The 25466-nt window shown below is 33.2% G+C and overlaps 1 protein-coding gene across 7 annotated transcripts in view; it reads right to left on the bottom strand.

Moving 5' to 3' along the window:
- Positions 1–1594: 1594 nt before the first annotated feature.
- The window catches only part of Dh44-R2 (Diuretic hormone 44 receptor 2), a 174664-nt gene continuing 150792 nt past the window's right edge, over positions 1595–25466 (bottom strand). For 3 of the 7 annotated variants that reach the window (XM_076125116.1, XM_076125115.1, XM_076125118.1), the window contains 9 exons: positions 17394–17487; positions 12446–12548; positions 11688–11768; positions 10354–10433; positions 8969–9094; positions 7689–7877; positions 6033–6199; positions 2198–2312; positions 1595–1780 (listed from right to left, as the gene is read on the bottom strand). In XM_076125116.1, the coding sequence (XP_075981231.1) occupies positions 1733–1780; positions 2198–2312; positions 6033–6199; positions 7689–7877; positions 8969–9094; positions 10354–10433; positions 11688–11768; positions 12446–12548; positions 17394–17487 (1003 nt within the window). In that variant the 3' untranslated portion in view covers positions 1595–1732. Of the gene's footprint in view, positions 1796–2197; positions 2356–4231; positions 4424–6032; positions 6200–7688; positions 7878–8968; positions 9095–10353; positions 10434–11687; positions 11769–12445; positions 12549–17393; positions 17488–25466 lie in introns of those variants that run through there. The other 4 variants (XR_012959847.1, XR_012959848.1, XM_076125119.1 and 1 more) reach the window with 4 other exon arrangements.

The following is a 25466-nucleotide window of genomic DNA, read 5'->3' as shown; positions in this document are numbered from 1 at the left end:
TAAAAGGATTTGCAGCGAACTAATTGAATGGAATGGACCTTCAGTTGAAACAGTTGGTTCATTTGTCTCAGTCAAAGTGCTCAATGCACCCAATATTTTACGTCGAAGCAGACAGCTGGCTCTATGCATCGCTTGTAGCTTCGATCATTATCGCAACGTACTGTGTATTCATGGACGTATTGTAGTAAGGCGTGACTACATTGGAGATGTTTGTTTTGTGGAGATTTTTTTATGAAAATGTAAGATTTGGTTTTATCTTAGTTCTTCAAAGTTCTTAAAGGTTAAAGAGATTTTAGGAAACAGATTGGAAATTGTTTCTGTGTGATTAGCTAATAAAATAAAAAATTAAAACTATTTCGTAGAGTAGAAAAATAAAATAAACTTATGTCACAATATTGGTAACCATATTATGGAGTAAGTTTTAATATCAAAAAACTTTGATTATGAAATGTATGTATGTACTATGTTGTATATAATTTTGACATGTAGATTAATTTTGGGATGCTTGAATAAAACCCAAGACGACGATCACAAATTTTATTACAGATAAATGTACAAACATTAAATCACTTTTGAATTCTCATGTACATCATAAAGGATTATTATTATACATTTATTAAGTTGTTTATAGAATACTCACGTCGAGTAACATCTAGTACAATTCAATACACAGCTAGCATTTAACTTGTGGATCATATTACAACTAGTATGACAGTAAGTTGGTATTACGTTATATTTTACACTCACTCATAAGTTTCACATAAATGTTACACTTGAATAGTTTACGTAGACAGAAAATAACGTCTTTGCATGTAAAATTTACGATATGCTATAAAATTTATGATACAAATAGCGCATTGTTTCCCAATTTTCTTTCTTATAACTAGTCACTTATGTACTATAATAATCTAAAAGCTTTTATAGCTTTGGCAACGTTTTATAGACTGGCTTACAATACATGAATTACGTACAAAAAGTTACTTCTTGACTCGTTATAAAATCGCATAGTTACACATGAATATAAAATGTCTAAATTACTAAAGAAAACTCAGCTCTCGATTACGATATCTAATTCTATGAATTTATATATTAAAATAGATGACGATAATATTATTTGAGAATATCAGCGAATAAATCTTTTCTTGGTTTATTAATTAATGTATTATTTAAACTTACGAATTAAAATGTATTTTATACGCTATGACTACGTGCATACATTTGCGTCAATAATAAATAACTTAAAGTTATACTTATAAACGTTGACAAATAGTTTGTCGCCTCTTTCTATTCTACATTGAATGCGCTAAGATTAAGAGACAAGACTCAAGCTAAGAGCACTATTCATCAACACTTATAAGATGGGAATACGTCTATATTTTACAATAATTACAGGAACATTAAATGCGTACAGTTAATATTCGAAATATTTAGCGTTTGGACTTGAATTCGTAGAATTCGGGGATACAGAGTCCAATCGGTTAGTGAGAGAGAAGGGTCCATTCGCTGCCCTTTCGTTCGGTGTTGCGTCGGGTTTGGAGATGCCGTTGTGTAGGGGGCAGTTAGGGAGAATGGAGAAGTTAGGGGGCGAGTTGGAGTCGAGCCAGTCGTGGCTGGTGGCGGGGCAGAGAAGAGTCGAAGAGGCGGGAGAGGCGGGGGCGGACGCGTCGGGCACGGACGGCGCGTCTTCCTCGGGCAGAGTACGCAGGCGCGAGAGCCTCCCCCGCCCCCCTCCTCACACGGGAGACTGCTCGCCGCTCGCGCTGCCGCTCGTGATGTAATCCTGCGCACATTATCACTATTTACTTGACCATTAGATAATTCTTTGCATTCTTTGACAAAGTACCTAGCTGCACACTTGGGTCTTTTAGTATTGAGAATGCATAAGCATAGAGTAAAGAATTCAGTACCTATATAAAGGCAGGGGATCATATATGATTTACTGTCTATAAACATACATCATATATAATATGCTATTATTATCCTTTAGGTGAAATGTTAATAAATAATTTATAACATTTCTTAATTTTCTGATTTAATTTTGCCTGCGACTACATTCAACTGGGGCGGTTTGAGGGTGAAAAATATCCTGTGATAATCCAAGTATGCTTAAAATCCATTAAAAGGTAATTAATATACATTAATTCCGCCGGAACCTGCAATAACCATATTTTTAATTTACATCTTTACTTATACTCACGGCATGCAAGTGCCTGCCATCATGGGGCGGTGCTAGCGAGTGTCTTGGCACCAGCAACGTCGTGGTGGTGGTCTCCGACGCGGCCGACTCTCGTTTAGATGGGTGGCTGTACAACCTGCCCCACAGTCTTCTTGTTAACATCCGTATTCAAACACTCTCTGTGTATATACGCTTATATTAACACATCACTTAAATATGTATAACCTTAGTTCACAAAGTATAGTCAAAGCAAAGTAAACAGTCAAGCTGTAGTAGGAACGGGTAGGCATATGTTTCATGCGATAAAGGAAAAGTATAGGGACGGATAGAATCTGATCATAGTAGAGCGATTCGCTACAGTCAATACTATCGAGTATCAAGACAAGAGTTTGACATTTCAAATGTACTTGAATATTAGTTTTTACGGCACCAGCTAGAGGCGGTAATCCAGTTTTCATACAAAATCTTCCGGTAGCTAGCCGGTTGTCGATAGTCGAAAGATTGGAGAATCACACTACATATCATAACATTGATGATTATCTTACGGCCGTTGCAAGACCAGAAGATTGGATATGGAGATTGGGAAAGGAGGAAAGACTAAGAAAATAGCGAAAATAGAAGCGTTACTTAAAAATAATTCCTTAAGATAATGAAATGAAGGTATCATGCATACTTAACAGTTAAAGCTTTCCCAGTGGATTTCGAAGCAAGCGGTTAAGTTCAACAAGTTGTAAAGTTGCGAAGTTTCCCTGTTCATCATATTAATCTATGACGTCTTTATTACCCTTTTGTTTTAAGATGAAGTACATAAGTGTAAGATGTTAATTTAGAAGGAGTTTCTGTGTAGGTACTGTTTTTATTTATTTATTATTTTAACTGCTTTTTCTTTTAATTTATGTTTATTAGTTTGTTAAGACTTTAAACTTAATCAACTTTTTTTTATGCAAACGTAAATTCCTGTATTTTTATCGTATGTATCATAAAGTTAACAATTGTTTAAAAACTATAAACTGCTAGAACCTTAAATCAAGGATGAACGTAAAATATTTTTCCTCTCACTCATCAGGTGTGAACAAACCTCAACAGATATTGGTATAAAACTAAATATACCAAAATCTCTTTGTTTAATAAAATGATAAATGTATTCCACTTGAATGTTTTCTTCAAACAACTTTGTGTTTTGAAACTTCAAAATGCGATTTAAAATTGCAATCTTTAGAAAATATTGCTCGAGTTCACAAGTTGGACGACTTTGTTTGTTTGAAAACGTTACTTGAAATTTTACTTTGTGTTTATGTACTTTCTAAACAATTTGTCGAGCAATTCGTGCTGAAAGAGAATGTAATATAAAGTTTCACACCTTTATATCCTCGAATGCTTTATGAGTTTAAGTTGAGATTTATGAATACACATACGGTTTACTTATTGTTTATTTTTATTACACAATAGCACTTATTTGCTGAGGAATATTTAGCTCTAGCCAACATTTTACATTCAAGAGAATCTTGTAGATTTTACTTAGTCACTAAAGTTAATATTATACAATATTTACAAATGCTATCATTGTACAATTCTGCATTTTTTTTCTATATTGCCCAGACAATGAGTCCAAATGTTATTAAGTTTAAAGTAATACTCGAAGTAGCTTGCTCAAGTAAAGAAGTAAGATTTATTTCACTTTCATTCCGTTTGCACTTCGTTGTCAATAGATATGGAGATGTATCCTTTCAGGTGATCCCTTTTGAAGCTCTCTCTACAGACGGCATCGATATAAATTCGTAAGTGTCTTGGGAAATAAGATCTATTAATACATTTGTAGAACTCTATGTGTTGAAAATAAATTGTCAACTGGAGAGGGCAATTTTCTTTGTATCTATGCTACTGCAGATGTAGTGTGGTTTCATATATTTCGGTCTAATGTGTTGAAACTGTCGTAGAGTTAGGATTAGGTTAAAAATTAAAATCGTGCATGAAATTATGACGTGCAATTGTATAAAAAAATAAGAAAACCAAAAATGATGCTTAAGTAGACAAGGGGTAATAAATGAATAAGAAGCGTGCAAAAGATTAAACACTGATTTATTGTAAAATTAATAAAATACGTAACAAAAATAAAACAATCAAAATTCCATCCAAATCCACATTGTATCGTCTTTAAAACATCTTCTTAAATGCATTAGTCCATTGCGGTAAACAAATAAGTTGAACATCCAGATTCGAGCCTCCAGGCTTCTTCATACCGTGAGTCTATTGGGAAATAAAAATAACCTGATCAAATATGGATTTGGAAAAGTGGTTATTGGAAAATGCATATAATTTTATGCTCGGACCACAAGCGTGCAGTTAAGCTCTGCGAGAACACAACTTTATGAATTTTATATTGCAATTAGTCGCCGGATACTGAAAAAGGCGAACGGGAATTTTAAAAGAGTTTTGCATATTTAACATTGTTGTAAAAACTTCGATGAATTGAGAGCGACATAAAACAGACGTTACGAGGTATAAGAAACTAAGTAATGTTCTTGGAAGTAATCTTCTCAAATCTTCGCAAGTAATATTGTCTGTGACATGAACAATCTCATAAAGTAGCAACAAACTAAATGACATAATAACAGCTGATTTAGTTTCAACTCCATTTTATAACTTAAATGGTTATTTCCTTCGAAGGAAACTGGAAGAGAGAGCAATTTTCTCGTACAAATGTGGTCTGTCTTCGTGTACTATGTTTATACCTGTACTATTGATTCACGGTTGCGGTTGTAATGACAAAGCGTATAGAAACGAGGTTACTCAGCATTCTGCAAGTCATTACTTAATTATAAGACGACAATGACAAGGTTATTTTTTACAAGGGTCTTGTACGAGCTAAATCCTTCCAAAAAATACTATCTGGCACAATTTTGGCGAAACAAATCAGTGATTGTCAGAAATAACAATTTTCCTAAATTATTCAGTTCCCTAACGTTCAGGAACAAAAACAATAAAAGCACTTTTGCGTTTCAAAGAACCTCTTTCAAGAATTTCGCTTCAAAACTTTATGTGCAATTCAAAGAAATTTAACTTAAGAACACACGTCACGACTGCGAGCGTTACTGAAGATTTTAAATACTTTGTTTATAAAATTGTGCTTGTTTCCTCACATGTTTTAACAAAAGTGTAGAATATATAATACAGATGTGGTTCTTGGAGCTCAAAATATAGCGTCAGAAACGGCTGTGACAACCTTGCGGTATCTCTACATGTGGGAGGCGACACGCACCTCAACTAACTTGTCGACAGAACAAAAGGAAATTTCTACCTCCGCCTAATTTCAACTCTACAGAACAAATATTTTAGTACAAGAGCAAAACTTTGCTGAAATTATGATGTTATTTCTGTATAAAGGATATACGGGTCCTTTCTATATATTTAGACGATATTTAAGCTACTTAAGTTGTGTCTCGCAGTGCTCTAAAATCGCGAAAAAAGTGCACACGTTATAGAAAACTTATTTGAAAATAAAATCTCGAAAAATGTTACCTAAACTCGACGATTGCGAGTATTCATTGAAGTGCGGTTGATTATATCCAAGTTGCGGTTAAACTGAATATTAATACTGCGATGAAAGGCATTTGTTTTCAATATGAATAGGTGCTACATGCATTCACTTTTAGTGTCATGATACCCGCTTGTTGTGAACTATAAAACTGTGAGTGCTATTCTCGATCCAACGTTGTCAGATAGCTCAAGACCTCAATGATAAACTACGTTAAAAGCGAGCTTATCCGTTGCAATGAGCCTTTGTCACGAACAACACTCCCACGGTTTAGCGCCCTTATTCTTAGTGGCACATGCATTTGCCTTGAAGGTTCCTTACCGTATGCTCTCTGTTCTCGACCGAGGCGACCAGTCTTTGGAGTACGAGGCGCCCCTTCGTCTTCCTCCGCCAATAGTCCGGCCAGTCTTCCACCTCTCCACGTGGTATCTGATTGCGTGACGTACTTCTGTGTTCATGAAGCAGTAGAATAACGCCACTGTGAAACCCTATAATAGAAAAACATATTTAGAAAATTTTAGTGGAAAAAAAATGTGTTTCTGGTGTCCTTAAATGTAGGGCAGCAAAAATCATTTTATTATATGCCTCGGTATTGCCTTGTAGAGCTCACAATTATAATGGGTTATAAACGTACTAGAAGGAAGAAACTATTTCCAAAATGAACTTTAATCTCGTACCAGATGTAAATGTTTGCAACAAACTACAAGTACAACACACAAGTGAAACTTAAGCCATACGTCTTCACGTAAAGTCTGTTCTCCACAATATTAATCCATCACGACAGTTCAAAAGGTAAGCATTACGAGGCAGAACATACAGACATACCCACAAGTTTCAAAGTTCATTACGACGGAACTTTATGACGCAAACTGTCTAAAGGTTTACGTTTGATTGTTCCCGAGTGGAAGTCAAAGCGAACGGTTTCTTTGAACGAGCAATGTACTGCAAACTGTGTAAATAAACGGTGAAGTGATCTTGTGGTTTCTTAAGAAGATTTGCAACGGTCTGTGGAGACTTAGGCGGGACATTATTAAGCGCTTGCTGACTGTTTCGAATGTAAAGGACAATAGTTTGGATTATTCTTGAGTCGTGTTGAGTTTTGTAGTTTATTTCAAGAAATTAATTTAGTTTTCAACATTAAGTTTATTATCGGCGTGTAGTTGAAGTTCTCAGTTAAGTATTGCCACAAAATAAACAAAACAAACAAACAAACTATACCAATAAAAAAAACTTCTATCGCAGTAAAAGCAACATTTGTAATTTACAAAACCAATTCATAGGTATAACAGCATTTGAGCTCAATTCGCCGGTTAGTTGAATTTTAATTTCTGTTTATCTTGATCTTAATACCGTACTTAAATATAGCATTAACTGGAACATGAAACAGATCTCGAAGGTTTATTTACAAAGCTCACGATCCTCATTAGTTATTCCAGGAAGAGAAGTAGTTACTTAACTGCAATACATAGAACTAACTTCTGCTCGCAACATCGTATGCGTGAAACGATTTCGCAAAGTAAAAATTATTCTATGTGTTAGTCCTGTTATAATTTTCTTAGTACAAGGTGTCTTCATATATGTATGTTTAGTAGTTTTTGGGTGTAAGGGTAAATAGCATACATTCAAATTTTCAAATTTATATTATACTAACGGCACGCTCCAGCTTCACCTGCCTTAAACAGTTATTTTCCAACATATACATTATTTTAATATATATAATTTTTTACACATCATTTTTCCTTTACAATCACCGTATTACTTAAAGAAACCGCATCAATATCCGTTGCGCAATTTTAAAGATCTAAGCTTATATACATACAGACATGGGGATTGGGGAGAGACGCGGGACATTGCATTACATTCAACTGCCAAAACTTGTTATTTTTGCTATGTATGTTTTATGTTCTATGTTTAGCTGTAAGTTTTCTGTAAAAATAGTATAAAATTGGTTTCTACTATGTAATAAAGAAGAATTACCTGCGTAGACAACATAAGTGCTCTCGTATAGTCGAAGGCGTGGGCAAACCAGGAGTCGTCGCTCGGCCCCATCAGCACCAGCAAGTTGGTGATGCCCAACAGTGGGATCAATACTAGAAGCGCTTTCGTCGCCTTCCTATACTGCTCTGTTTCTAACGTGTTGGCTGAACGGAGTTTTGTTATTAACACCTGTGGGAAAAAGATAAAATATATTATTGCACATATCGATCTATTTTTTAAGGAACATCTTACACTATGGCAATATGGCAACTATCACATAACTACCGATGCTTCGGTTGCTTTGTTCGGTAGTCCGTTTTAAATTACTTTGAGGAAATAATTCTCGCAAGATGCATTAAGCACTGATCACTTTTCATCCAAATAAAAATGATTAAAACCGCCAAAATACAAAATTTGAATTTTGTATTTTTGTACGGAACTTTTCGATAGTACGAGTTCGAAATCGGCCCTCAATATGACGCGGTTGAAACTAATAATTACCGCGAAGAGCAAAAACAATTGTCTGATAGTTGTTATTATCCAGTTGTAATATTCCCGTTATTTATGTTTGTTATATCCCCAGGGATGGTAGATTAATTCTTAGTGCAGGAGTGGTTTTCAATAATAGAAAAATAATGATAAAATACACCCGGAAAGATGTGTTAACTTTTTTCATTTGCAAAATAGATATACGTGTTTCATGATATTTACCGCAATAAGAGTATTGTGTATATGCTTCGTGAGATATCCTCGGGGAAAAATACGATGATTACATAAGAAAATTGATATCGACGATTTATTACCGTTACAAATCGATCTACTCGATGCGCTATTTAATTTCCCGGGAGGTTAACGTTCAGTCAGAACATTATTCAAGTTATTTTAATTGACTTGATTCAAATATAGTTAAAGATTTTATACAAGTCTGTTTCGGAATTAAAATTAAAGGAAATACTGAGTTATCTAGAAGACAAAGCTTCTAATTTTCAGTTAGCGCTGAAGCGGAATAGTAGAAGTCAATGACATCGATTGTCTAATCTTACATTTAAAAAAAGGTTTTCTTGGTGTAATATGAGTAGGGCTTATTTTCTTCTTACACTAAAGTCGATGGCATACGACGGTCGAACGTTCGTATATACACGATGTAGTATTAGAAATTGTGCAGCGACCATGACATGCTCGGCAGATTTTTATGCGTAGCATGTAGCCGACGATTCAGCTAGAAAGAAAGCCTTACCAATAAAAGGTTTTGTGACAATTCAATTTGAAACAATACTCACCCACATAATTCTAATTAAGAAGAAAAGATTCAACGCAAGCCCCGCTAAAGCCGGGGCTTTATGTATCCAGTCTACTTGGTGTTCGTGCATCCAAATACACATCTTGGTTTCACCCGTAATGGCCAACTGTGAAATAAAAACAAATTGGTTACTCATAAAATAAGATTGGCTACCCTTTCCGACCTCTGAAATGCTGATGGAGTAATATAAGGAATCTTTCGTTAAAATTAAGGTTTTCTAATATTGTTTGATAGCGTCGTTATATCAGAATCGAGAGCGGTAAGTGAAGAAGCCAGAAGGATTTTTAGGGAACAGAGAAATCTGTTTTCAATCTTTTGATAAATGTTTTCGTAGTCCTTGGTTTGGGAACTTTATCTTAGTAGGTAATTTAGGTCTTTTTTTTCAATGAAAATCAACTGGTAGTCGTTTTACCACTTCTAAATAAAATAATAAATATCGCTTAGCTTAACGGGTGGAATTTGGCAACACTTTTTTATACATTATCTGGCAATTTCTCCATCGATTAGGTTTTCCACACTTATACACAATCTATACTAATATTATAAAGCTGAAGAGTTTGTTTGTTTGTTTGTTTGTTTGAACGCGCTAATCTCAGGAACTACTGGCCCAATTTGAAAAATTCTTTCAGTGTTAGGTAGTCCATTCATCGAGGAAGGTTATAGGCTATATAACATCACGCTACGGCCATTAGGAGCGGAGTAGCAACGAAAAATGTTACAAAAACGGGGAAAATCTGACCCATTCTCTCTTATGTGACGCAAGCGAAGTTGCGCGGGTCAGCTATAAGCAAATAAAACTAGCTTTTAACAAAGTTTTCAATATGTAATCGATTGATACTAAGAAGCAGTCGTGTTTGTTTATTTGTGTGTTTGTTTCTGTTAGCTTTGTAGGGACGCTTGAGGGTTGAGATTCAGGAAATGATAAGAGAATTGGATGACCGGTTCGAAGAAAGCTTTGTTTACTTTCCTTTATCTTTAGATTGATATCGTTTGTTGATTCTTTATTTCAAAACGATTGATTTTTAAATTGTGACTGCTCTCTATTTTCTTCGTTTGGAGAAATATTTTTCCCTTGATGTGAGTAATTTCCACACAAATTTTGTATATTTTCACATAATTTTTATTTTGAGACTCGTTATAAGTATGTGGCGTTACATTTTTGTTTGTATGTTTGTACTCATTCCCGTAAGACGAGACTACGAGTAGATCTAAGTCCATGACTTTATTTATCAATAATGAAGAAAAATGTTATAAGTGGCCTGTAAATAGCTAATCGTATCTACAAACATACGAAATATCTATTTATAGCTTCTATTTTCGTAACCATAATAAGACCTCAAAATTGATGGATGATGTATCACTTACCCCATCGGCTCCCGTCGAAGGCACGACGCTGACGAAACACCTCGATATCACCCATATCGTTAAAAATATCGCAGGTGCACCTGTTACCAACAAAATATACGGTAATAATACATAATATCATGTCGTTATTCTGTTACAGATTCTACGAAATAACAGTGCTATTTTTGTACCGTTATTTATTCAGCAATGTTGCGTTTTAATAATATAATACTCGAATATTGTGGACAGTTGACTTTAAAGTCTTTAAACTATCGCGGCTTGTACAATATAATATTAAATTTGCAGACCAAGGCATACAGACCATGGAAGTCGGTTGAAATGTCGAGTTATAAAATATTAGATATCGTAGCCTTTAATATTCTAATCATATATTAGGACTGTTTAGCTGTTTAGTATAATTAAGAAATGACATTGTTTATAAAGTGCCAATAGTCGGCTAAGCCGATCTTTCATAAGGTAGGTCGGCGCTTTTAGCCCAATAATCGACTATTCGCTGACTACAAAAGTGACCTTACCGACCAGTCAAAACATTTTTTGATATTTGCAATGTAGCTTAGACGGTAATTAGCCAAATGGATCTAGTTTTCCAAATAGTAAATTAATAATTTTCATTCAAACTAATAAATCATAATCTTCAATTAACAAATATTAATAAATAGTTTTCAAATCTGAATTCGCTCTTAAGACTTGTCTAAGACTAGGCTTAAGATTTAAGAGCCACTTCATAAATAGTTACTATCAATTATTTAATTTGAAATCTATTTCATAAGTTATTACTACGAGAAGTTGAAATAAATTAATTGACAATCTAAAACTAAATTTATTTGCGTAAATACAAGCAACAATAATTTATTATTATTATTTACTGACCGTGGTGCGTACACATTATTATGATATAACAGGATATATTTATAACTGTTTTTATGTAATCATACGTAAACTGCCTCTGTGGCGCAGTCGAAAGTGTATCAACTGCTAATAACGAGCTCTCGGGTTTGATTCGCGCGTCAGGCAAAGTGCTATTGGTATTTTTTAATTTATACCTATTAAAATATTTCTCAACAATATCTTGGACTTTGACATGCCTTTTGTATGGCAATAGGCTTACCCCCTACTACATAGGACTGACATTGTCAATAGCGAAACGTGAGTGCATTTCATAAAGCTTTCATATATCGCATTAAAGTGTTTTCGAATAGGTTACATTTAAACGTTATTTAACATGTTTTATAACATTAATTGGAGTTTGACATAGCATATTATGTCATATAATGTATACGCACCTTAAAACTCGTAGAAATTATAATTAAATACGTATCATAAAGGTCACTCACCCCAGCCAATTGTGGTGTACACTTTCAGTTTGATATTTTCAGCGGTGAAAGTTTCAACAACCAACATATACAGGTAGAGGCCTGAAATACAACATAATAATTACGAACAGATAAGCCACGTACAAGATAATATAATTATTTATGTACTCATTACACCGAGGTAATTATGATATACATTTACGTTGATTTCTTAGTAAATACTTGTTTGGGAGAAAATATTTATCGTTACGTTTCGGCTACTATTAGGTTCAGTATAATATTATAGATGTAAATGAAACTTAATGCACGAACTGTAATCATTTTTGTTATTTAATGGTTTTGTAGAACCTATTTAGGAAATAGTGATGCCATCAAAAACATCCTGTAAAAACCTTAAGTCTCGCAGCTCAGTCTCTCTGCCGTAAAAAGTTGTGAGATCTATGTAATACCCAGTCGATTAATCTATTTAGTCTCTACTTAAGGATTAAGTTATTTCATTATTATCATGCCAATATTAAAAATAAATTACGTTTAAATCAAATAGACCGACTTGGTTATCTGTGACAGATCTGTGAATAGTGTAGGTATTGTTACATTATTTTAGCTGCTATCGTGATAAAGTAATGTTTTATTGTGGATAAAGCTTTACATTTGAAATTATGAAACACACTTGCTTTACAAGTTTAGTATCGCTACAATAATGAAATAACCGACTTATAAATCAACGCCAGCTACGTGAGATAAAAAGTACCGTGTTAGGTACTTTTTTAGTCTCTTACCTTCTACAAGCATCCAGAAGAAGTTAGTAAGATAAAAATAGTGCATACATATGACGAGTATCATACACGATGTTTGATCATGCTGGGCCTCGTCTGACCAGTTCTGAAACAAACATACCATTATCAACTTAATTCTACTAGTACTAAATACTCTGCTTGCGATTAATGAGCCATCTCATGATGTATTTTAAAGTAAAATAACTTGATTTGAGCTCAACAGTTCTCCTTTTTTTTATTAAAGAATGTCTGCATGGAATGGACGCAAATCGATTTGAAAGCTAGTGAAAATTATTGCTATGGGTATCAAAACCATTGGAGAAATTACCATCGTCGAATTTATACATCTTCACTGATCATTTGACGACCAAGAATTGTACCTCATTGTGATGTAACTAATCAAAAAAGCTTTAAAAAAATCTTTTACTTTGCCGTTTAGTTAAAGTATTCTGCAAAAACGTTAGGCTTGTTATCGGTTGAATACAGCGCATAATAATAAACGTTATTCACCACCCACAGTTTATGCAAAACCTAGACTTAACGTGAAAACTGTGAATGTTTAATAACGCAACTTTTCAACTCGGATTATTTATGCAAGCGTTGTTTGTTCGACAACCTTTATAGCTAACGTTGTGTAGTTTATAATATCGCTCATGATTGTGTTCTCAAATAACTTAGGAATATTTTATAAGTACAGTAAATAACAATAAAAGTTTTAGCTTTTGATGTAAGGGTATGTAAATGTATAATTTTAATTGTTATTAACTGTTGATTTGGTAATACAAGTTTCGGCTTTTTTTTAAGTTGATTCGAAATAGTAAACAACGGATAAATGACATAGAACAAATTTTGGGACACTTCATTGAATATCAATTATGGAAATAATCCGGTACAATAATTGCGAAAGTGTTTGAAATAGACAATATAAGTTTTCTTGTTGAGAAAACAATTATGTTTGTTATTTAGACGTTAACAACAAGCGATAAAAAAAAACTGCATTCTAGAACAAAGCACAATAATTAGGTCGCTAGTGTAAATTCTTTGCTATTAATTAACCCTATTAAAGACTAACCCTGACATACTACAGATTAAAGCGAATTGCAAAGCTTCAGTAAATTTAAACCTCATTAAACGGAACACAATGTTTGAACCCGATTTATAACTCCTTTGAACTATTTATTAGGACTATCGGATAGTATGTTTTTGACACATATTGGATATACAAAAAATGCTATAAAACATATCAAAGAAAATATCGAGACTAGATTACATGATGTTAAATTTACTCGACCTAAAATTCCGCTTTGTGAAAAATTCACTAGTCTCTTTTGTATTTGCTCAGACAATGTTTACATGAATAATACTGATTTGAGAGATTCAAAGAAGGACTAGAAAACTACAAAAGAATAACCTAGTGATACATCACATTGTATATATTTGTTCACTAAAAATACATATACATCGATGTAAATACTAATGTAATAATAGAACTATGTAACTGGTTTTTTTTTCTGACATGAAAGTATGCATGTTTGTAAGCCGCGAATACAATATTTTACGCTATCGAAAAATAAAGTACCAAAAATGTGAAGCCGAAGGCACCTCCTAGATACATATGTACATAGGCACTTAAGATAAAAATCATGTTTTTCCGTTTTGCAGTGCGAGAAACCGTAATGCTGATATCAACTTATTTTGAATGCGTTGTAAGCCTCAAGTGATATCAGGGAATCGTTTCAATGCCTGCAGGCAAGTCACTGTGCTGTACAGAGGATGGTAGTAAGATTACTTAAGTGCGATGTTTTTAGAAATAAGATAAGTTACGCCAATAAATAAATCTTTAATGCCTCAAATCTATGTGTGTTGTCATTTGGCAAATTAAAACTTGTTTTGACTGCGGTTGATTTTCGGTATGAAAATCAAAATAATCAATCAATCATAATAATTAAAGATTATTTTGACTGCTGCTTTAGAAAGTATAGTAAAAATTTTAAAACGAACGGCCGAGATACTAATAGCAAAATGGTGTAAGACCATAGAAATCGCCTGACAATTTATTAGGCTAATGATGAATTGGCAAATCAGGTTAATGCATGTGCGAGCAAACAAAAGATCCGGGTGTAACGCCATTACCACGTGGACGAGGGTCAGGACACTACCATTAATTAACTGTGACGAGCTCGCGACGACAGACGACTCCTGACAATGTAATTGAAACCACAACAACCTAATATTGTGTTTGAAAAATATTGTTATTTATGTAAGTAACATTGTCGTGTTATATATGTCACGTAGTAATTACGGTTCAAGGAAAACTGCATGCAATTTTGATTGCGCTAATACGGAAGTTGTCACAAATGTTGCAGATTCTGATCATTCATGTCGCTACATATATTATTTTGTTTGAGAAATGATGAAGTAGTCTTATTGGAAAAGTAGAATGATCTATCGGTACGAAAAAGGAGTATTGTATTAAGATATAAAAATATGCTTAAAAGTCGTTAAATATTAAAATAAAAGTTTTTGTCACGTCAGCACCGATTCAAATATTTATTTTCCGATAAATACTAAAAGCTCAAAGATAAATAAGAGTAAAACTACACTATAGTTAACATCCCTTTAATGTTATTTACTTGAGAGTCAGTGCACAGCAAAGTTAATCAGGCGAGTGAAAGACGAGTAGGAAATAAGCGTCGTTACATCCTAATGAACTTGAGTTAATAAAGTGCATTAACAGCCACTTGTAGCGTTTCTCTCCTTTCATTTGTAAACTGAATACTGTGAAAAAGAGGCTTTTGAAATAAAACCGGCCGAGTATTAGTTTAAAACGGCCAAAAATCGTGTTGCATGGGAGCTATTTATTTTTTTCTGTTTCAGTTATTTGTTTGCTGTTAGCGGCAACATAAATACATTATCTGTGAAAATTTCTAACTATCACGGTTCATGAGATACAGCCTGGTAAGACAGATCGCAAAGTCTCAGTATTGGGGTTCCGTTTTATAAATACGTAAAATAAACTTAGAAAGTTTAGATAAAGAACTAGCAAGTCGTTTGTTTTGAATGAATATTTAATCGAAATAGATGCTGTAAATTATACAGAAATATAGATAAGAGTGTGAGGTTATACCTCCTTAAATAGTATAAGGTAAAGCTTAATACTTCAAGACAAAAGTAGATAAACTATTTAATTAGATCTGCACAAAATCACACATTTGTTTAATCCCTATTCTTTCCTTTATTGCCGGGATCGTCTGCAAGTTTATCGTAAATAACAGAGCTTCGCAAGCAAATGAACGGCTTTTCCATGAAAGTGCAGTTTACGGATTGTAATTAATAGGACACTAAAAGTGAAAAATAGCTCGTTAACAGTAGTTCTTACAATATATTATGTATTTAGTTCTTTCTTGTGTGATATTTTATTAGGTACCTATATCTATGTATTGCTTTACTGGTATAGGGATCGAAGGTTGTAGATCCGATATCCCGATTTTGGGATTTTCGCGCGCCTTTTTGGGTCATGCCGGGTGGGATGTGGTTTGTGTTTGATAAAAATGCTATAATGCTATTGAATCGTTTCCTCGATTTGGATTGAAAATAGGAAATTAATTCGACTTGCCTATAAAACAATGGTACGAATATTTGATGTCGATAAACACAGTATTATGATATGTATTTTTTTTAAACAGGACAACTTCTGTATGACTGAGCAAAAGTTCTTGTAGTTCCGGTCGTTTGTTGCGTCTAGCCAAACCACGTATAAAATGAAGTAACATTCCTTGCACAACTATTAATACCTTGTTTTTGTGTTATTAGAGTAATACTAGTATATGACTATAATACAGAAAGGAAGTATTTCAGCAATTCATCTCAATATATTTTCGTATTCAACCCTACTAAAAACCTATTTTAGTTAGACCTATAGAGGCATAAAAAGCCCATCGAATTTGTCTTGTACTCGTAAAGTTTAATGTAACGTTTACAGATGTTTTACGGGCAAATTACCATAAATAGTAGACGGCTGACACCGACATACGTTGTGGAACCTTATGTTGTTATTTATTACACAGCTAAATATTAGCTTTTATACGTAAATAGAAAGTAAACGGGTGTTTATTCCAACATATGGCTGTTTTTATTTCATAAACGGGAATTGCGTTTATAAAAGAGTATTTTTATACTTGAATATTATACTCGTACTTATGCATTAATTGAAAATACTACACAACACACACAAAGCATCGTGTAATATTCGCTTAAATTATATCTGAGTACAATTGATTGAAAAATAAACAAATGGGAATTAACATTATCACTCTTCACTTTGCTCCTTGTACTTTATATGTTCTTTTTGCATCACATCCACTTAGATTGAATCTAAAAAGTACATTCGCTTAGGACAAAAAAACACAAATAAGGATTTACATTATCACTCTTAATGTTGCTCTTTTTAGTTTCTTTGTTATTTTTGCGTTCTTTGCACTGAATTTAGTGAAGTGTTAGATAGATTATTTCCTAATAAACTAGGCATTTCGTATATAGTGTCACAACAAAGTATAAAACTTCAATATTAAAGTTACACTTACGCGAGAATTTAATAACTTAGTTCCTACTATCTCCGCTATTTAGATGAAAGTTGCTAAGTTATTTTGGAGTTTGACATTAATATTAAAGTGACTTGTTAACTTAACTTTAAGGCGGCATTTACGAAACACTATAGAGTTGTCATAAACTGTTTATTCAACAACTTAAAATTACTCGAATACGCATTTTTTTCAGTAAAATCTCAATAATTGTCCGATTGCTGATTATATAGTATTATGTACAGAAACATGGAATCTCCCTCAAAGTATTTTTTTCCCGATTTAAAACTGTTATGCACTAAACGAAAGAAAGTTTGCTATCGCGTCACAGGCTTTAAAAAATTAAGATAAGATAAAATTGGTATACTTACTTGTAAAGCTAAGTTTAAGACCCAACTACAAGCTGACAATATATACGTAGACATAAGATTCGTGTGTATCGTGTTCCTTAGACATCTCAGGTCCCTGAAACAAATAAAAAAATATAAGCCACAATTATGATAATTTGGTGGAAGCGGTTCGAAGCCGAGGCTATCAACCTTAGGCTTCTCAAAGTTATATGTGTGCATTAGAAATAATTATCACTTGCTGTAACGGTGAAAGACGATCATCATGACCTTTAAGTTCTTTAATGTAATTATTTCTTGACGGCAGGTCCAGCAGTATGATAGTAATGATTTAAAAAGCATTAAAACAATGTTTCCTTAAGCTTATGAGATGTTGTCTTATCACAATGGCAATTAAAAGTGTTTACAATACTTTAAAATGTCATTTATTTTTTAAAGATAAGTTTAGTTTTATAAATGTGAACGGGACATTTTTTTTTTGTAGATTAAGACAATAACAAAATCAGGTCGACTAATTTCATAAATTATGAGTTAGTACATGCGTAGGCAAGATAGCAACTAGGTCATTTAAATTGTCTTTATGTCGACAATCGTGAAACAATTTATTTTATTACCAAGAGGCGCGTAGGCGAAAAATATTAATATATTTCTGTCATTTCTATAAAACGAGGTTTTTGTAATAAAATGCTCGTATTTAAATAAAAATTGTGGACCTAAAAAGCTTTATTTTTGTATAGAAAGAGACGCTCAATTTAAATTCTTTATTCAGAGTAGGATTACGTAGCACTTTCTAAATGTCAAAGCAGGTATTGCCGGCTTGAAGGTATTAAGTTCAGAACAGCTTAGAACTAGAAGACTTTTTTGTAATTAGAAGATTTTTGTAAATATTTGAACGCTGTTTTTTACGTAGATACTTCTTCTAGATCGTTACTCAAAAAACGTTCATGCTAAGAATCTTTATACGTTTCGACGGTAGCTAATATGTCTATTTTCTTTAAATAAAATCTAAATCCAAAATCTAGATGTAAATAGTCATTTTTAGAAGTTAATTTTTGTGTGAGATTCAGCCTAGATAAAACTACAACCAACAAAAAAGTCACATTTTTCAGAAATGCTTTTAGTCGATCAATAGTCTTATCTTTTCAATTTGTCGCAGATCGAATGATATGGATGAAAACGTAATCAATTCTGACTATTCGTCCAACACATTTTGTTGTTGTTCTCATAAACACAGAGTACACTAGTATATTATATTATACATGTAGTACAAGTTGAATGACTCACGAGTCCGCGGCTAGCCAGTGATGGATGAAAGCTCGTAAAACTAACTATACGGACAATATTAAAGGTTACCTTTGTGTTTCAGCAGTGTTTCCAAATAGACTTGCAGATTACGTAAACACTCTATATTGTATAAACTTGGTACCAGTAGTAAATATGTGGAAGATATATTTTTTTAATAATTTACGGCTACTGTGGCACTACGGATTAGGTAGTCAGCACTCAGATACTTCTATATCGAAAGGTCGGGGGTTTCATACCAAATATATGGCTTATATTGTTTATATTTTAGTAAAAGTCACACAATATTTTTAGTGCTGTAGATGTCCGACTAACATGATTTCAGAAGACATTGAAAACTTTGTTAGATAATGTATTAAGCCATACATACTAGTCCAATAGAAGCGTTAAAGTCCCTACTACTTTATTGGACTCTACTTTAAGCTTGAATAGCTAGAAGAGATGTACTAGCCAATTCAATTAAAACTGCTGTAGAGTGTACTAAATCAGTGAATACAACGGTGTCAGTGCAAGGACACAGTATATATTCTATGCATAAAGGCAGACGTATGTGGGTCTTCGTAAACTAGTGATCCGTCTGATATTTGGCTGAAAACATGTGATCCTACGTTTCTAGTCAAACAAAATCCCTAGATACAGTCAGTTCCAAAAGTCGCTTAACAACTTCGTATTTTCAAAACCTCTGTGCTACGTAACTTTAAAAAATAACTAAGCAAAATCAGGTAGAATGAGTTAGAATTAAACATTTCAATCAATGGCAAATGTTATAATGTACACACTTCAGTATATAAGGTTTCAAAAGATTGTGTATGATCAGCTACTTTTGGAGCTGACTGTACAACAGTTGCATAAAACCAGATTCACTTAATATAGTCGAGTGTACGTCATAAAGTCTGTCTAGGTACTATAACGCGCCGGTGAAGGAACTCAAAACATAAAACAGTCCCCTTGTGTCTCCAACGTACTACGAATATTTGAAACGTGCATTCTGCAAGCTTTATTTTTATCTTCTAGATGCATGACAAGTATACTTAAATATTTACGATGTGGTACTCCAGCATAATAAAATATAATACCTGAAGCAATTCTTGCTGATTCTTATCATAGAAAATAAACTTCAAGACATTTTAAACTTGCATCGTGAAACTGTTATTGTAGAGAAAAGGTTGACTCATAAAAAAGGAAAATACGTAAAGGGTATCCTAACATTCCAAGTTGTATACTTTATTGCTACAAAAGAAATCTAGAACGCGCTTTGTAAAAGTATTTTTTACTTCATTTAAATGTTTGCAAGTCAGCAAATAGCATTTAGACCGTCTAGACACTGAAAAAGGCGGTCAATCGGTTCAATAGGGTACTATAGTAGCAGTTACAGTGTTTGCGAAAGGAATCAGTTTAAGGAACTAAGGCAAAACAATAAACAAACGCTTTTATTGTAAGGGAACTTGGGTTTTTGCCTCTAAAGATAATGATATAAAGAACCTCAATAAGAGTTTGCAAAGTTCTTAGTATTCTTTCTAAGAAAAATGTGGGTTATGTTTTGTTCGTAACAATATTCAACTGTTTGCGTGTGTATCTGATTGTTCTTTTGGAATTACAAACTCATTTATATAAGTTATATGATCGTAATGTTTAAAATTCAATAATAAATGTATTTTATCTCAACGTGGTAATCTATCTTGAAATATGTATATTGTTTTTTATGCGTCTTCAAGACCACTTGTTGATTGATTTCAATAAATCGTTTGTCTAGGGAAGTTAATTATGTATGCGACTAAATTTATGGGAAGAAGTCGCGATGTTATGTATGTATGTACAATTAAATTTGTCGCGTCTAAATATATATTTTTTGTCAGAATCAGTAAATTAAACGATCCACAAAACCATTTCTGAACATTGCGGCGGTAGACAAAAAGCAGCCACAAATTAATTCCGTAAAACTTTTCGATCCACACGTATAACTTTGCTGATCAAATTGTGTCGCGTTTATTTGTATATCAAATTCAATTTGCGCTAAATGTGGAATGCAATCTGCGTCGGTTCCGCCACCGAAATTAATATGATTTGTACCACAATTTGTACAAATTATATTAATGTGTCAACATTGGTCTGTTTCAATTTATTTTGAGAGTTTTTATTTACTTAATTTACTTAAATAAATACATTGCAATTAGCAATGTATTTATTTAAGTTCTGATTGCGCTCACATGCTTCTACTTAATTATTTCCGTTTATTCAGTAAACAAATGATTGATGTCTCAATTTGCTAAATGGTTGTTGAGTAAATTGCTTGATGTGTTATTTAAGTACAGATGATGAGACTTTTATAATAAATCTGGTTTGCGATTTGCGGTGTTGTTACGTACATAATGTCTCAACTAAATGATACTTCATTATTTTATTTTATTGTTAGTCAATGCAAAACAGATATAAGGCGATGTCTTGCAAAAAGGTCAGGTACATATTATTCGTAATCGGCGGCCTTCAAGATGTAAGGATATGGATGAAGCTAGGGAAGTAAAGCGTTTTATGGTCTCTGCCTATGAGAAGGAAGCGAGACTCTACGTATGTAGATAAGTAAATAAAGCGATATTTACTAAAATTCCTATTCGTTTACGATCCTTTCTATTTATAGCAATAGTCCGTATTAAGGTATAGGTTTATATTTAGTATGTACGTATTAACGACCGTATTATCATTCAACATGTATAAACAAACCGGTCAGCAATACATTCTTACAATATCTTGTTCTATACAAACGACTATTTCCACCATTAGTACATTAGCGTCGGAGGCTTTATTCAAACCGTAGAATAATACGTGAAGCATTAGCTAAATAGAACATGTATAAAGCTTTAACTTTTGCCAAAGGCCTCGTTTGGAATCCGGCTTGTGACAGACGGACATACGCACAAATGAGTCGTATAAATAAACTTTGTTTGAATGTATAAAAGGATGTCCCGAGGCTTTGGAGTTTTTTGTTATAATCGGTCACGGGTTTTAAATAACAAAAGTCATTAAATAAAAAATAGATCGAATTAATCGTAGATTTGTATAGCAATTACGAACTATTGATACAATACTTACGACCTTTTTTGTCTACATTTTAAACACTCTATAGTAAAAATTCTATGCCTAATAAATTAAATTCTTTTAGAGTTACACTGGAGCCGATGAATGTGCCTTAAAACAGACAGTCGAATTGATAACCTATTTCTTCTTAAAATTCAGTTTAACGTAGCAAAGTCGTCAATTACCTATTCTTAATGTCACACATTTAAGACCATAAAGTATCTACAGTTTGTCTAGATATAAATAGATTTTATTATGTGTGCAGATACTTATTACCACTTAGAAACGACACTTAAACTGATTACACTACCTGAGAAATAAATCACCGTGCCTCACTCTAGGTTACACTTACTACTACAATCTACATACATTCAGGTACTATGTATAATGTACTATTAGTCTAAAGTGTGGGAACCCTGCTGATGTGAGGTGTCCCGATGCAGCCATTAAGTAAATAGACGTAGACTTGTGGGTGTCGACATAATTTATCTACGAGACACCACAGTGTCTCGATTCTCTACCCCTATCGACTACCAACAACCGGCTAGCTATCGAAATTTTGACATTAAGAATGTACTGCCAAAATGTTTCCTACGACACCCGTCAGAGGCGCTGATCAGATTTTCATACAAAATTTCTCGATGACAGGTCGATAGTAGTAGAGAATCGAGGCACAGTAGCTCGATTCTCTACTACTATCGACTACCGACAACCGACCTGTCATCGAGAAATTTTGTATGAAAATCTGATCAGCGCCTCTGACGGGTGTCGTAGGAAACATTTTCGATAGCTAGCCGGTTGTCGGTAGTCGATAGTGATAGAGAATCGAGGTACAGGTCATATAGTTTAAGTAACATGTTATTCTACGCCTCTTATTTTAAATTTTGTTGTAACGTCTAACGCGTAATACTAAATAGATTTTAGACATTCCGTATAATCAATCAATTGGATTGGACGTAAGCTAGAAAAGAGCATTTAAGTAACTAACTAATTAAATAACTTGATTCATAGGAGATTAAGAAAATACTTTTTTTGCTTTAAGTACTTATCGAATAACTAAAAATAATAAAACCTTAGGCGTGTATATGTACTAGCTTCATAATGATCAGATTTCCATAATATATAAACAAGTTATCGAAAGCCTGTTTTGTTATGTATAGCCCGTTTCCACGTGTAAAATAAATTCTCTTAAACAAATAGGATCACATATGTAAATATCCTACAAGAAGAGTATATAAGATTAAGTATAGAATGGTTTGAATAAAAATCTTGTGATATGATGATAATTAAAATAATGTCTATTTAATAAGTATAAGATAGTACAATATTATATCATGGTAGGCGTATGTATGTTTTTTTATTAATTATTATAAATACTTAAAAAAATAAATAACAAATTATTTTGGTAACCTATAGCTTAGGAAGGTGATATGCTATTAAATATCGTCTTTTCCAACGTAACTTTTCAACTATAATTTGCAAGTACCTAATTTAATTGAATGAAGATTATCCGTAAAGCTTTCGAAAATAGTGTTAAAATTTCTTTTTTAGTCTAAATGAAAGGGTAAAATATTGTAATTAATACAACGCCATGTAAATCCGATGCCTTTGAAGTGAGACGCACTGCTATGGCGTGGCCATTTCTACAGGATGTTCCTTTGGAGAAAACCGTCCATGCTATCTTCAATTACAGTGATTTCACTCAAAGATTTCAATTAATCAACATATAGCTTTGAAGATCCCTTTTGCAGTAAACGTATTCATTTAATACTCTGATTAAAAGTGAAATCAAAGCTTGGTAAATTTGAAAAGGATATGGTTGATTACTATTTGGGTTTTACGGAATGTTTTAATTGATGTTAGAGTTTATAGCTGAAGGATTAGCTGTACCTAATTAAGCTTGGCAAAATTAAAAATGACATCCTAAAATTTTGTACGGATGTTAAAATTGATACCAAATGTTGTCAATTTCATTTTGAGCTTTATAGAACTTTTACAAGGCGTAGTGTATTTTACAATCTATCTATTTATCTATCTTTTCAGCCCACTTCTGCCCACTGTTAAGTAAGGGATTATATAATACTATAATATATATTGTAGTATTTTGCAAATCGTATGAAAAATTGTTCCCATGCTGCGAAGATGCTTATTAATCATAAACATTCAATATATTGCTTTTGTACACATATTGTTACTTAGATATTATTTATTTGTCAGTTATCAGGTAAACATATTTATTGTACTTGGTAATATTACAAGTAGTCATGATTATGCGAATTATTTAAAGGTTGCCACTGAGTAACAAAGATAAAGCAATACTCAATATTAAGTTATTGACGAAATAATAATGCGTGAAAATGAACCTTTTATAAACCACCACATGTGTGGGACATATTAGTTTGAATCATGCGAATCATAGCACTTGAAATTTGATACAGTTTTTTACATATATGCATAAAATCTCGCCTTGCTACCATAGGGGTTAGCAGAGACAAAAGTACGCCACTTAGTACGATCCTTTCAACCTTCTTTTGCTTCATACATCTTGACTAATAGGACCACTGGTTACGAGTATGAATTACGTATTTAAAGGTTCATAGTAATATTATAGTGTGTATATGTCTTCTCCAATGCACTACTAAACACGTCCCACATTCGTACCAGAGATCTTGATAAACGCCAGTTTATCTCCGCTATCTACTCACCGTTTCAGACATGATTGATCCACAAATGTAGTAAATTACTATCACGTGTATACTTTATCTATTCGGTAGCGCATCTCATATTTATCAGTTTGATCGTTTCAATATCTGATATTCAAATTGCTTTTCTAAGAATATTTTTTTCGAAAGTAGAAAATTTTGTATCAGTTACTTTTAAGAATAAATTGGTAATGTGAGCTTAACGATACCTTATCAAATAACAATGAAGATTTTTGTTAATCGCAATCTTATTATACTGAAGTAAAAACAATGAGATTCTAAGCTATTTGTTATAATGATCTACATATTATACATTGCTTTCCTTAAAATATTAGGTGGGTAACCCACATAAGGCCCATGTCTTAATAAGGCCGATTTCTTACATTTCCTTGTATTATCTCGGTTTCGAATGGCCGCCTATGTATATAGAAGTGAGTGAAATTTAAGAAATGGTGCTTATTTGGACTACCCACCTTACATGAAAAATATTTACTAGAAGGGACTTTTAAATGCTACATACCGACAAAATGATTCGTACCAACTATGTGTGGATCACATTAAGATTTGTTTCATGTAGGTATCAAAGCCACCACCCTTATACGGGGATGTGGTGTCGAATAGAGAAAATAAATAAATAATGTCCACTATCCGCTTAGGAACACTAGTCTTTCAAGCGTGTAATGATAGCTCGAGTAACAAGGTTTAATGAAGGACCGAAAATTATCGTCCCCCGGCGAGCTACACTCGATCCTAGGTCATAATTATCAGATTATTTATGCTAACGTAAGTAGGTAATGCTTTTGATACATCACACATGTTTGGTGAACATGCAGGTTCCATATTTTTACACTGCCCAGGCAACTCATATGGGCGATTTCCTATTGCTATCGACTATCGACAACCAGGTAGCTATCGACAAAATTTGTATGTAAATCTGATAAGCGCCTCTAGCGGGCACCGCGGGAAATTTTTTGCAGAATATTTTAAATGTCACACTTTTGTTAATTGACAATACCGCCTG

Source organism: Anticarsia gemmatalis, chromosome 17 (genome assembly GCF_050436995.1).
Source record: "Anticarsia gemmatalis isolate Benzon Research Colony breed Stoneville strain chromosome 17, ilAntGemm2 primary, whole genome shotgun sequence".
Classification (NCBI taxonomy): Eukaryota; Metazoa; Arthropoda; class Insecta; order Lepidoptera; family Erebidae; genus Anticarsia; species Anticarsia gemmatalis.
Note: the sequence above shows the minus strand (reverse complement) of the source record. Positions and strands in the feature narration are given on the sequence as shown.